Source organism: Portunus trituberculatus, chromosome 36 (genome assembly GCF_017591435.1).
Source record: "Portunus trituberculatus isolate SZX2019 chromosome 36, ASM1759143v1, whole genome shotgun sequence".
In the NCBI taxonomy this organism is placed as follows: Eukaryota; Metazoa; Arthropoda; class Malacostraca; order Decapoda; family Portunidae; genus Portunus; species Portunus trituberculatus.
The window spans coordinates 11,093,446-11,105,945 of record NC_059290.1 but is presented as its reverse complement, the minus strand read 5'-3'; the positions used below and the strand labels follow the sequence as shown (position 1 = coordinate 11,105,945).

At 42.8% G+C, this 12,500-nt stretch overlaps 1 protein-coding gene across 1 annotated transcript in view; it reads right to left on the bottom strand.

Annotated features, from left to right (window-relative positions):
- Positions 1–12,500, bottom strand: part of LOC123513641 (proton-coupled folate transporter-like) — a 36,863-nt gene that overhangs the window by 298 nt on the left and 24,065 nt on the right. Inside the window, exons 5-6 of the mRNA XM_045270917.1 lie at positions 3,395–3,551; positions 1–2,931 (exon numbers count right to left, since the gene is read on the bottom strand). The exon at positions 1–2,931 is cut by the window's left edge and continues 298 nt beyond it. Coding sequence (XP_045126852.1) covers positions 2,565–2,931; positions 3,395–3,551 — 524 coding nt within the window. The 3' untranslated portion in view covers positions 1–2,564. The remainder of the gene's footprint in view (positions 2,932–3,394; positions 3,552–12,500) is intronic.

The following is a 12,500-nucleotide window of genomic DNA, read 5'->3' as shown; positions in this document are numbered from 1 at the left end:
CTCACTACACTGTCTACTTTCAGCTGAGGAAGGAGGCTACTGTTTGCTGCCCTGTGTCCTGTTCCTTGTGGTTGCATTTGACTGGCTACCACGCTTACAGAACCACACTTACTCTGTTCTTCTTTTGTAAGTACTGATGTATGTATTCAAAGGTAAAAATCTCATGAATAGTGAAGCAGATACAATACTGAATGCTTTAACTGTGTGGATGTGCATAGTTCAGGCAGTGTTAGTTCCCAGACACAAGGCGCTCTCTCTCTCTCTCTCTCTCTCTCTCTCTCTCTCTCTCTCTCTCTCTCTCTCTCTCTCTCTCTCTCTCTCTCTCTCTCTCTCTCTCTCTCTCTCTCTCTCTCTCTCTCTCTCTCTCTCTCTCTCCACCCCAGGACCCAGGGGACCCACAGGATGTCCCCCCACAGGATGTCAATATACCACAGTCGACACCACAGTCTCCCCTTGTACAAGATAACTCACTCACTCACTTTCTCTCCACACATCACATTCCCCTCCAACAACTACAGAATCGGTAGCTTTATTCATGAGACAATACTTTTGAAGCCACACATCAGTAACAGAATGAAGTGTGAGAAGCAAGCCAGCCACACATAGTTCAGGAGGAAAGGAGCAGAGGTCTGGCAAAGAGGAGCAGCACTTCTCTCCTCCGTTGACAATGGGTGTAAACAAAGTACTCTTCTCAGACATGACATCATCAGTGACTGGTAGATTCAAGCTGTGTCTTGTTATCGTCACTGTCATGTTTGTAGAGGAGCAGTAACAGGTAAAAGTGTCATGCGTTCACAGACTCTCTCACACTGTTTTCTTCGGGGTGCTAATATAAATACAGCTATCGTCACCAAGCTGTCTGTGTTAACACCCTCAAGAAAACAGTGTGAGAGAGTCCTTGAACACAACACTTTTACCTCTGTTAATGCTCATCTATAAACATTACAGTGAGGGTAACATTTTGTGTGTGCCTTCTGTACCTCTAGGACTGAGTGAATGATGGCGATCAGGAACAGTTTTCTCTGCAGCAGTTAATACAAGGATTTTACTGTGAACCTTAAGGATTTGAGGACAGTTTTTGACACAATGTACTACCAGCCACTAATGCTGTGTGGACTGATTTACAAGTCCTAAACACAACAATTCTTGATACATGCAGGGAAAACTAATTTACACAAATATTACCATGATGAAGCAAGACCAGAACTGCAAAGCAAAGTTCCTCTATGAAAGATGAACTCCACAGTTTCCACAGCTTCTTTACCACTGAACACTGGTATCAAATGAATTATAACAATCAAGACACAGAAGACAAAAACTATGATAACTTATTGGACAATGTTAGATTCTAGTTTTCAAAATCCTCCCCTAAAGAGAAGGATTATTTTACTGACAACATAATGAGAAGGTTCACCACATACACAAGGCTATCCCTGAACCTGCCTTGTCCTGCGTCACAACCTGCACTTCTTATGGCCCGGCTGACCTGCTGGAGGGAACTCGCTGCAGTCATCAAGGTAAGAGGCACGGCAAGAAGCTAATACTCGAGATTACTTTACTGCTGCTCATATCAATTTTGACTACCATTATTGATATACTATTTAATATTTAAAATTTATCAATCCTCTTCTCAATTTTGTCAGTTGCTCTTAATGACATAAATATTAAACATGTTACAAGAACATTATTTTACAATTGCAAAAACTCTTAACAGCCACAGCAACATAATGCAACTCATATGGGCCTTCAACACTCTTGGCAATGAATGAATGGACAATCTTGAATCATGGCAACAGATACATTGCTGTCCTCACAACTTCCTGATGGTCTCTCAAAACACAGTTACCATCAACGGTGGAGACAGAATCCACACTTAGCGCACGCCAAGTATTTCACATTCCATCGACCATTACCAGTCACAACTAACACAAAGAAGCATGCATGAATATCACAGCATACTCTTGGTCTCACTCAGGCTTCGTGTACCTTACATATCTAATCAAAACGAGGAGCTGCTGTGACAACCCCGCACAAATCCTTTCACTGATTCTTCGTCACATAAGCCAACACACACAAGCCTGCACACATTCTTCTCTAATTCCTTTCACTGTGGCTCTTCATCCTCTCACAAACCAACACCAGAGTCCTGAACTAACAACTAACACTACCTTAGATAACCAGCCAGTATGTACACTCACTATATGCCTAACCTGGAGCTGGTCAGCACCGCGGTTAGGGGATCTAATGACATGGAGATGCTCACTGCTGTATCCACACTGCAGACCACTCTCCATGAAGCTGCTGATGCTGTACAAGGAGAATGTGAGGGGAGGGGGAGTGGAAATGGTATCAACGCTATCAACTATGAACTGACAGACTGGCAGAGAGACGCCCCAAAGAGGAGGTTAATGTAGCTGATGGACACAAAACTGATGTCCACAGTCCACCACTACAAGGCACTCTGGAATCTCCCACAGCACACAACTTCATCAAACAAGTGGCCATTTAACTTGCAACACAACAACCCTAAGAACTATAATACACAAACTAGACGCCTAAGAACACTAAGGTTTACTATCGTTAACATACGCCACATTGTCGTAAGATTCCGAAACTTGCTCCTCGGTTGAGTTGACATTATTGGAGTGGTGCTGCCCGTTTTCTTCGTCGTCCTCCGGCTCCTCCTGGATTGTCTCGAGGGGCTTGCCAAAGGACTGCTCTATCATGGGCACCTCGATGGAGAAGTTGAAGCTGGAGAGCAGGATGGTGGCCAGGCGGATCTTGGTGGTGCTGGAGTCCTTGTCTTCGTCGTACAGCCAGCGGGAGTCCTTGCGGATCACCAAACTCTTTTCCTTGACGGGTCCCTCTTGCGGCGGCGGCACAGCGTCCTCCACGTTGTAGTTGGCGCTGCGGTCTGACACCATGATGAGGCTGTGGAGGGAATAGGCTGTGAGACGCTGGCTGAGGAATCTTTCTGACTGACCAACTGACTGACTGACTGAACGAACACGCATGCAACACAACCCTAGCTCATGATGGAACACACAGCCATGACACCTAACTGTATAAGGGACTTGGTGTAAAGAAAATAAATAACACATACAACTACAATTTCCATCCTTAAACCCTTGAGTACCATGAAGCATTTCCATATTCATTCTGGTGACTATTTGGTGATTTTCTACAGCTTCAGAAACTCATGTTGGTGGATTAAAACAGTGAAGACTGTGGCCATTAATCTTCTGACCTCCATAGACACTAATATCAATAAAATGGTCTAATAACACAAATCTTCAGGTAAAAATGTGTCCCGGTGTTGAAAGACTTAAAAACATGAGAGAGAGAGAGAGAGTGTGTGTGTGTGTATGAAAACCAAGCACATCCTCCCACTCACATGAAGATGAGAGCCATAAGGAGGTTTGCTGACCCTCCGAAGAAGAACTGTGCACCCGGGAAGACCTCGATGGTGGAGTAGTAGACGACTGTGTAGAGCGGGAAGCTGATCATGGGCATCACTCCGTCCAGCGCTCCCAACACGGCCGACACCTTGCCTACGGAGAGAAGGAAGTGTCAGGACAGTGTTACGGGTGTGGTTTGCTGAGACAGATGTTGTGAAAGGGCTGCTGGTGGTGGTGGTGGTGGTGGTGGTGATGGTAGCAGTAGTGGTAGTGGTAGTAGTTGTAGTAGTATTGGTGATGGTGGTGGTGGTAGTAGTAGTAGTAATAGTAGAAGTGGTAGTGGTGGTGGTAGTAGTAGAAGTAGTAGTACTAGTAGTAGAAGTAGCATAGTAGTAGTAGAAGTAGTATAGTAGTATAGTAGTAGTAGTAGTAGTAGTAGTAGTAATAGAAGTAGTAGTAGTATAATGCATAAACAGTTAAAACTGAATATAAACCAAAGCAGGAAATTCATACCTAAAAAAAATAAATCAATAAATAAAACGAAATAGATAAATAAATCAAATAAAACACCAAATCAAAATAAAAAGCAAAAATATTAAAACTTAAGTTCACCTCCATTCAAACTACACAGTCCCGCCATGCACAAGCTCTACTTCATCCTTCCATCCACGGCCAGGTTGACAGAGACCCCACCTGGTGATGCTAGCAGGTGGTGGTGGTGGTGGTGGTGGCTATACTAGTAAAAAAAAATATCCAGCCTGTCCTTGTAATGATCTACCACTTCCCTTCTCGTCCAATACTCTATGTGAAGGCAGGGGCGTTTCTAGCTATAGGCGGACAAGGCGATTGCCTAGGGCCCCCAAGCCACCAGGGGGCCCCCTGGGTAGCTTGGAAAATTTTAATTTCCTAAGTCACCCAGGGGCTACGACGAAAAATTGAAATCTAGGGCCCCCAAACAGCATCTTGCCTAGGGCCCCCACAAAGCTAGAAACGGCCCTGCGTGAAGGTTATCTAAGCACTTGTCCTCTCTTTTTTTTTTTTTCAAGTACGAGGGAAGCTGGCTAAGGACACACATGAAAAAAATGAATAAATGACAGGAGAAACCAGCCAGTTCTAAAAGATGTAGGAGCAAGTTTCAAAAAAGATTGGTTAGTTGCGTTGTGGAGGAGTGCTGGTTGTTCTAAGTCCCTCTAGCGACAAATTAAGTTCACCGAGTTCCCTGCGTGGTGTGTGTGGTGTGTGGCAGCCTCTATATAAAAAAAAGTCTGTACTTTGACATATATTGGCTGATGCTCTTGTTTGTAGAGAACCAACACTCAAGTGGGTCTTTTTCTTTTCTTTTCTTTATTTTTTATTTTATTTTCTTCCTTTCTTTATTTATTTTTGCCCTTGGCTGGCCCTCTTTCCTACATAAAAAAAAAAAAAAAAAGCTCTGAAGTGTCTCCTGGGTCTGTGTCTGAATGGTGTCCCAGGGGGTGCGTGGTTGTCAGATCTTGAGGCAAACCGTGAGCTGTCCTTGTAATAAGTGCTGATCAACAGAAAACAAGCATTATTCACATAAAATCAATGACGTTATCAATAAGCTGCAATGTGTTTGAAATCCAGGAGCCATTTTAGAGTAGAGAGGTTAGTTGTGAGTGGATAAAGGTAAATGTACACCACTCGCCTCGCTGCGGTAAGGAAAGGTAACTGTGAGGTGAACTTCTGCATGTAATAAGGTCCGTATTGAGAAACGCTATGCTCTCACCATGACAATTTTCCCAGGCAACAGAGATGAATGCTTGGTTTGCCCTTCAGTTTAATTTTTATCATCACCGCTAATCCGCAAACTTGGCAAGATCACTTATCGTTGAAACAGAAACAAATGAACAGATAAAATGGATACAAAATTCAAGGCAATTAGACGATGATGAATGATAATGAATGCGAATATAGAAACAAGACCCAGGGCAAGCATATTTTGGAAGTCACTCGCCTGGCCAGGTAATATGACCTTGCTGGGCTGATGACCCCTCCACCCTTCCCACAGCCCCACACTGGTCCCAGGCCCTATCCAACCCCGCCCCGTCCTACCCCGCCCCGCCCCTAACCGTCCCGCACCCACCGTAACACTTACAATCAATTTACCCCGAGAACTTAACCCTTTCACTGCACCATGGGACAATTAGGAGCAGCGGAAGCAATACGTGAAGTCTTTATAAGCGTCCACGAGAAAGTTAGCGACGAAAAAGGAATACATTTTGCAATTTCTTCGCAGTTCAGGGATTGGACGTGGGTGTCGAACAAGTAGAGGTGTCTGAGAGTGACTGACAAGCAGGGAAAGGTGTATGAGGTGGTAGTCAAAGGGTTAATCATCACAAGAAACACTTCAGAACGCTGGCTCGTATTCTCAAACACTTCTGCACTTCAACCCCACTATTTCAAAAGGCTTTATTTAAATTGACATGAATTTTTTAAGGTGTTCTTATGGTTCTAGGGCAGTGACAATTATTTTTTACATTACCAAGAGGAGAAGCACTCTTGAACCCCGCTAATCATCTCTGTGGCCTTGGAAAACAGTCGTGGTAAGAGAGAAGAGCAATTTTTAAGGTGTTTTTATGGTTCTAGAGGCAGAGTGACAAGATTTCTGTGTTATTGACTGGAGAAATACTCTTGAAAACACCGTCAATCATCTCTTTGGCCTTGGAAAATAGTCATGGTGAGAGAAAAGACAGATTTTTAATGTGTTTTTACGATTCTAGAGGTAGAGTGACAAGATTTTTACGTTATCAAGAGAGAAACGCTCTCGAAAACACCGCTAGTCATCCCTGTGGCCTTGGAAATATAGTCGTGGTGAGAGAGAGGAACGTTTCTGAATACGGACCGCGGTGAATTGTCTCTGTGGCCTTTGAAATATTGGCGAGAGTCGAGTGTTTCTGAATGCAGCCCATATATACATGTGTTCTGAAACGCTTTGCTGTCTCACCGTCACTGCTTTCCAAAGAGTCCAGTTGAAGATATTCGTGTTTTTAAGAGTGCTTTTAAGGTAATAGATTGGCAAGATATATAGCTTATTAAAAGGAGAAACTGTCGTGAAAACTCGGCTAGTCGTCTCTGTGGCCTTTGAAAATTGTCGTAGTGAGAGATTAAAGAGTTTTCAAGAGTGTTTTTATGGTTCTGGTGAAAGATTGGCAAGATTTCTATTAAAACGAGAAATTGTCTTAAAAACCCTGCTAGTCGTCTCTGTGGCCTTCGAAAATTGCCGTGGTGAGAGAGGAGGGTGTTTATGAATACAGCCCATATAGAGAGGCGGGTCCTGTCTCCACCATCCCCTGCCCTGCACTGCCCTGCCTGCCTGCCTGCCTTGGTCCGCACCGCCTCACCTTGCCAAGATAAAATACTGCAAGGCTAAAGGAAGTCTGCCAAACCTCCAATGTCTGCCTGGCTGCTGATAAGACTCGTGAGAAATGAATGATAAGTAATGATAATAATAATGAATAAATGAATACGTCGGATACATGGATGAATAAGTAAACAAGCAGAAAAGTAAATAAATAACTAAATAACGGACAGCATAACTATATAACGAACCAATATAACTCATTAATCCCCTTCAGCACCAGGACGCGTTTCCATATTCATTCTGCTTATACTATTTGGTGACTGCACAGATTCAGAAACTCATGTGGGGGATTGAAATAGTGAAGACTCTGGCCAATAATCTTCTGACCTCCATAGACCCTTTCTAATGCCAATAAAATCGTCTAATCATACACGGTAAAAATGCGTCCCAGTACTTAAAGGGTTAACTAACAATCAAATTCATGAACTAAGACGAATGAATACACAAAACCTTCACACACAGCTTCAAAAATAAAATAAAATCGTTAAATCATACCCAAAAACACATGGCAAAAATGCGTCCCAGTACTGAAGGGGTTAACTAACAATCTAATTCATGAACTAAGACGAACAAATGCACAAAACCTTCACACACAGCTTCAAAAATTGCAGTAGCTTCATTTATTTCATTTTATTTATTTATTTATTTATTTTTTCCTTCCAGCACACAACCGTACGTTCGGCTGAGGTACGAAAGCGACAACATCAGCAGCAGCAGCAACAGAGGACTCGATCCCTTAAATGACCTTCTATTGTTTAAGGAATATGTAAAAAATAAGAGTAATAAAGCGAATGGTGATGAAAAAAGAATAAGGAATGAGGCTGATGATGCAGGAGGAGGAGGAGGAGGAGGAGGAGGAGGAGGAGGAGGAGGAGGAGGAGGAGGAGGAGGAGGAGAAGAAGAAGAAGAAGAAGAAGAAGAAGAAGAAGAAGAAGAAGAAGAAGAAGAAGAAGAAGAAGAAGAAGAAGAAGAAGAAGAAGAAGAAGAAGAAGAAGAAGAAAAAGAAAAAAAGAAAAAGAAAATAAACAACAACAAAGAAAAAAAGAAGAACGGGATTCGAATGAAGGAGAACAACAACAACAACAACAAAAGCAAAGAAAGCAAACTATAATACCAACCTTACCAAACACACACACACACACACACACACACACACACACGAAGGTCACGTATACAACCAACACATAAATTAAGAAAATGAAGGTCACAATTTTTTTTCCTCTCATTCCTCTTGGCAATCAACATAACAGCAACTGATAAACGAAGGAATAACAAACAAACACCAAAAAAAGAACTAAAAACAACATGAATGGGGAGAAGAGAGAGAGAGAGAGAGAGAGAGAGAGAGAGAGAGAGAGAGAGAGAGAGAGAGAGAGAGAGAGAGAGAGTAGCTATACTTTCCCTTCACTCACACCCAACACCCACACGAAGTAGTTTTGTAAGATGTGGTCAGTGTGTGTAGCCTATTTCTAACTATTCATTCACCCACTCACTTAGATATCACCAACTCTCCTTCAGTCACTCACCAACTTACTACAGTACACTTGAGCTCACCATCCTCTCCCTCAGGTGTGGAATGCAGCCTTCACTATTCACTATTCACTATTCACTAACAAATCATCAACTTCCTTTCATTCACTCACCAATCACGGCATTCCAAACTTTATTCACTCCCTCACTCACTAATAAACAACTAACTAAATTTCTATACTCCTAACTATTCTCAATCCACTACGTATGTGTGTGTGTGTGTGTGTGTGTGTGTGTGTGTGTGGGGGAGGAGAGGGTGGATGGGCTGGGAGGTAAAAAAAAAAAAGAGAGAAAAAAGAGAAAAGAAAAGACTCCTTCGCCATCTCTCCCAGGAAAAAAAAATATAGGAGTGGAAGAAAAAAAGAATAACGAGGGGAGGAAGAAGGGATGAAGGATGAGGGGATTAACTGACCTCCTGCTGGGATTACCTTGGATGTGGAGGAGGAGGAGGAGGAGGAGGAGGAGGAGGAGGAGGAGGAGAGGAGGAAGGAGGAGGAGGAGGAGGAAGAGGGAGCGGAGGTTCTATATATGGCAGTACCTCTCCTTCTTTTTCCACTTCTTCTCCTCCTCTCCTCTTCTCCTCCTCCTCCTCCTCCTCCTCCTCCTCCTCCTCCTCCTCCTCCTCCTTCTTCTTCTTCTTCTTTCCTCTTATCTCTACTAAAATTCCATGTGATTTTTTAATATCACATGGTTTCGCCTTTTTTTCCTGCCAGCCTCGGCTGGAGGGAGAGGTGGGTGGGGAGGAGCCTTCTGCTTTGCTGTCCTATCTCTACCACTGGTAGTTAGTAGATAGTCTTCACAAACAGCCTAGTAAGGACCTAAGGGTCTGTTGCTGTTTGTCTTCCTTTGTATTCCTTTGTATTCCTTTGTATTCTTCTTCTTCTTCTTCTTCTTCTTCTTCTTCTTCTTCTTCTTCTTCTTCTTCTTCTCTTCTCTCTCCTCCTCCTCCTCCTCCTCCTCCTCCTCCTCCTCCTCCTCCTCCTCCTCCTCCTAAAATTAGGCTTCTGTTGCAATTTAATGAAAGAAGAAGAGGAGGAGAAGGAAGAGGAAGTAGAAGGAAGGTGATGAAAGAGGAGGAGGAGGACGAGGAGGAGGAAGCTTTTGTCATAACAAACTGCTACTTTCATCCACCCCCTTTCTCTCTCTCTCTCTCTCTCTCTCTCTCTCTCTCTCTCTCTCTCTCTCTCTCTCTCTCTCTCTCTCTCTCTCTCTCTCTCTCTCGACCAGCCTCCGTGCAGACTTCAGTAAGAGGGAGAGCAAAGTCAAGGTGAGGCGTAATAGGGTCAGAGGAGGAGGAGGAGGAGGAGGAGGAGGAGGAGTTGGTCTTGTTCAGTTCTTGTCGACATGATATTAGGTAAGTTTGCCCTCAGCGTTCGTGTTTCGTTTTCTATGCACTATTACTACTACTACTACTACTACTACTACTACTACTACTACTACTATTAATACTGCTACTACTACTACTATTATTACTACTGCTACTACTACTACTTCTACCACTACTACTACTACGACTACTACTACCATTACTACCACCACCATCACCAGTATTACTACTACTACTACTACTACTACTACTACTACTACTACTCATAAGCCTTATATAAACACCTGTATTTTACCCTTTCTTTCTCAAACTCAACACCACCACCACCACCACCACCACAACAACAACAACAACAACAACAACAACAAAAAAATAAATAAAATAAAAAAAATGGCTCCATTAGAAGTTAAGATCCATTATTACTTCCTCTGTATTCTCATTTTCTTCCTCTTCTCTCTTTTTTCCCCTTTTTTTCTCCTTTTTTTATATTTTCCCATCTTTGTCTCGATTTTCCACAACAGGATGAATGAATGTTGACTAGCAAGGTGGACGAGTTAGTGTGGTGGTGGTGGTGGTGGTCGAGGCTGGGAGGAGTGTAAATACCGTGGGAACAGACTAATATGTTAATGAAGTAAGGTGAGTGAGTGTGGTAGAAAGTGGTGGTGGTGGTGGTGGTGGTGGTTGTGGTAGTGTGTGGTTAATAGTCTGTCTGTCTATTTATCTATCTATCTATTTGAAGTAAGGTGAATGAGTGTGGTAGAAAGGGGTGGTGGTATTGTGGTGGTGTGTGGTTATAATAGTCTGTATATCTATCTATCTATCTATCTATCTATCTATCTGTCTGTCTGTCTATGTGTCTATCTATCTATTTATCCATCTATCTATCTATCTATCTATCTATCTATCTACATATCTATCTATCTATCTATCTGTCTGTCTATGCGTCTATCTATCTATCTATCTATCTATCTATCTATCTATCTATCTGACTATTTATCCATCTATCTATCTATCTATCTATCTATCTATGGGGCAGGTTTGGGTAGGTGGTGCTGTATTGCGCCCGTAGGTGTGTGACAGATGTGGACAGGTAACTGGTAGGAGTATCCACACAAGCAGAACAGGTGTGGAATAAGAGTGGAAATGACAGGTGTAGAGTGACACTATCTCAGCAGGTGTGAAGCAAGAGTGAAACAGGTGTGTGACGCAAAGATACACACTGTTGGTTCACTGATAGGTGTGGAAAGTATGGAAATAAAGCAGGTGTGGAATAAAATGCAGGAAAGAAACTCCACTCATACCATTAACACCTCAAATTCAAGTCATTCCTTTTACATTCCTCATTCTTTGCGCTACTTCCTCATTTATCTATCCAGACATTACATTGCAGCAACATCCAGTTCTTTCCAGCTTCTTTCCGGTCCCCCCGTCAAGCCTTCACCCTCTTCCAGTCTTCCTGCTGTCCTCTCTTACGCCTCCCACACTAATACACCTTCCAGAACACACCAGAATAGAATGCAGCGTTTCCAAGTGACCTTTCTGCAGTCTTACGGTAATGCAGGCAGCCAGACACCCCCCCTTTCTCTTCCTCCTTCCTATGTACACCCCTTCACACGCCACCAACACGCCCTCACAGCAACGCATTATCAGACTTTATACTTCCCTGTTGCAAAAGTTACTGGCTCATACTCAGAAACGCTTTGCTCTCTCTCACAACGACTATTTTCAAGGGCCTCTAGTTGAAGATAATCGTGTTCTTAAGGGTATTTTTATGGTTCAGTTGATGGATTAGCAAGATTTCTAGTTTATCGTAAGGAAAAACTGCCTTGTGTGTGTGTGTGTGTGTGTGTGTGTGTGTGTGTGTGTGTTTCCGTGTCTTGTTTTGTCTTTTTTTTAGGGTTTTAGTGCATGTTGTGGATGTGTTCAAGGGTTTCGTGGTTTGAGGGATAATCTGACATGTTTTCAAAGGTTTGGATCGTTTAATTCTGTGTTTAATAGGATCTGGTGAAAGTTATTACGGTTTTCAAGAGTGCTTTTCATGATTTCAGTGATACAAGAGGCTGCGATGGTGTGTGTTGCTCATGTGTTCTCGGGTGTTTGTGACTCCAGGGATAGTTTGACAGGTTCTAGTGGAAGTTATATTTTTCAAAGCTTGTTTTTATAATTGCAACGAGTGTGACAGGCTCCACTGAAAGCTGTTGGGGTATTGAAGGGTGTTTCCATGATCTTGGTGATAGTTTAAGAGGTTGTGATGCAAATTATTCATGCTTTCAAAGAAGTTTTCATTATGACTGAGTTGAACCGGTTTTAGAGAAAGTTACTGGGTTTTAAAAGGAGTTTCTGTGATTTAAGGGATGGATCAACAGGCTGCAATGGAAATTTCTGACGTTTTCAAGTGAGTTTATGATTTTAGTGATAGTATGAAAGGCTCCAGTGGAAATAATTGCATTGTATTGTGGTTTACTGTACTGTACATTGGTTTCTATGACTTGTGCCTATTTGAAGTGAAGGTATAAAGGTCAGACAGCATCCCCCCCCACTCCCCTACCATCCCCCAACGCGTCTCAAATACCCTCACGTACTAATAAAGGTCCAAGTCTCGCCTCTCAACAAATTACGGTTCATCGTCGGCGGAATTCGTAAACTTCTATTGTGACGCTTTCTCTGTTTTTGCCGCGCTGTCCTCCCGCCCTCTCCCGCTCCGCACTGACATTGTTTTTTTTCTTTATTTGCCTTTGCGACATGATACAGTTTTCTTGTTGATTTTTCCGTGTCTTTGTCTTTCTGTCCGTATGTTTGTAGGCCTGTTTTTCTGTCTGTCTGTCTGTCTGTCTGTCTGTCTATCTGTCTGTCTGTCTACCGT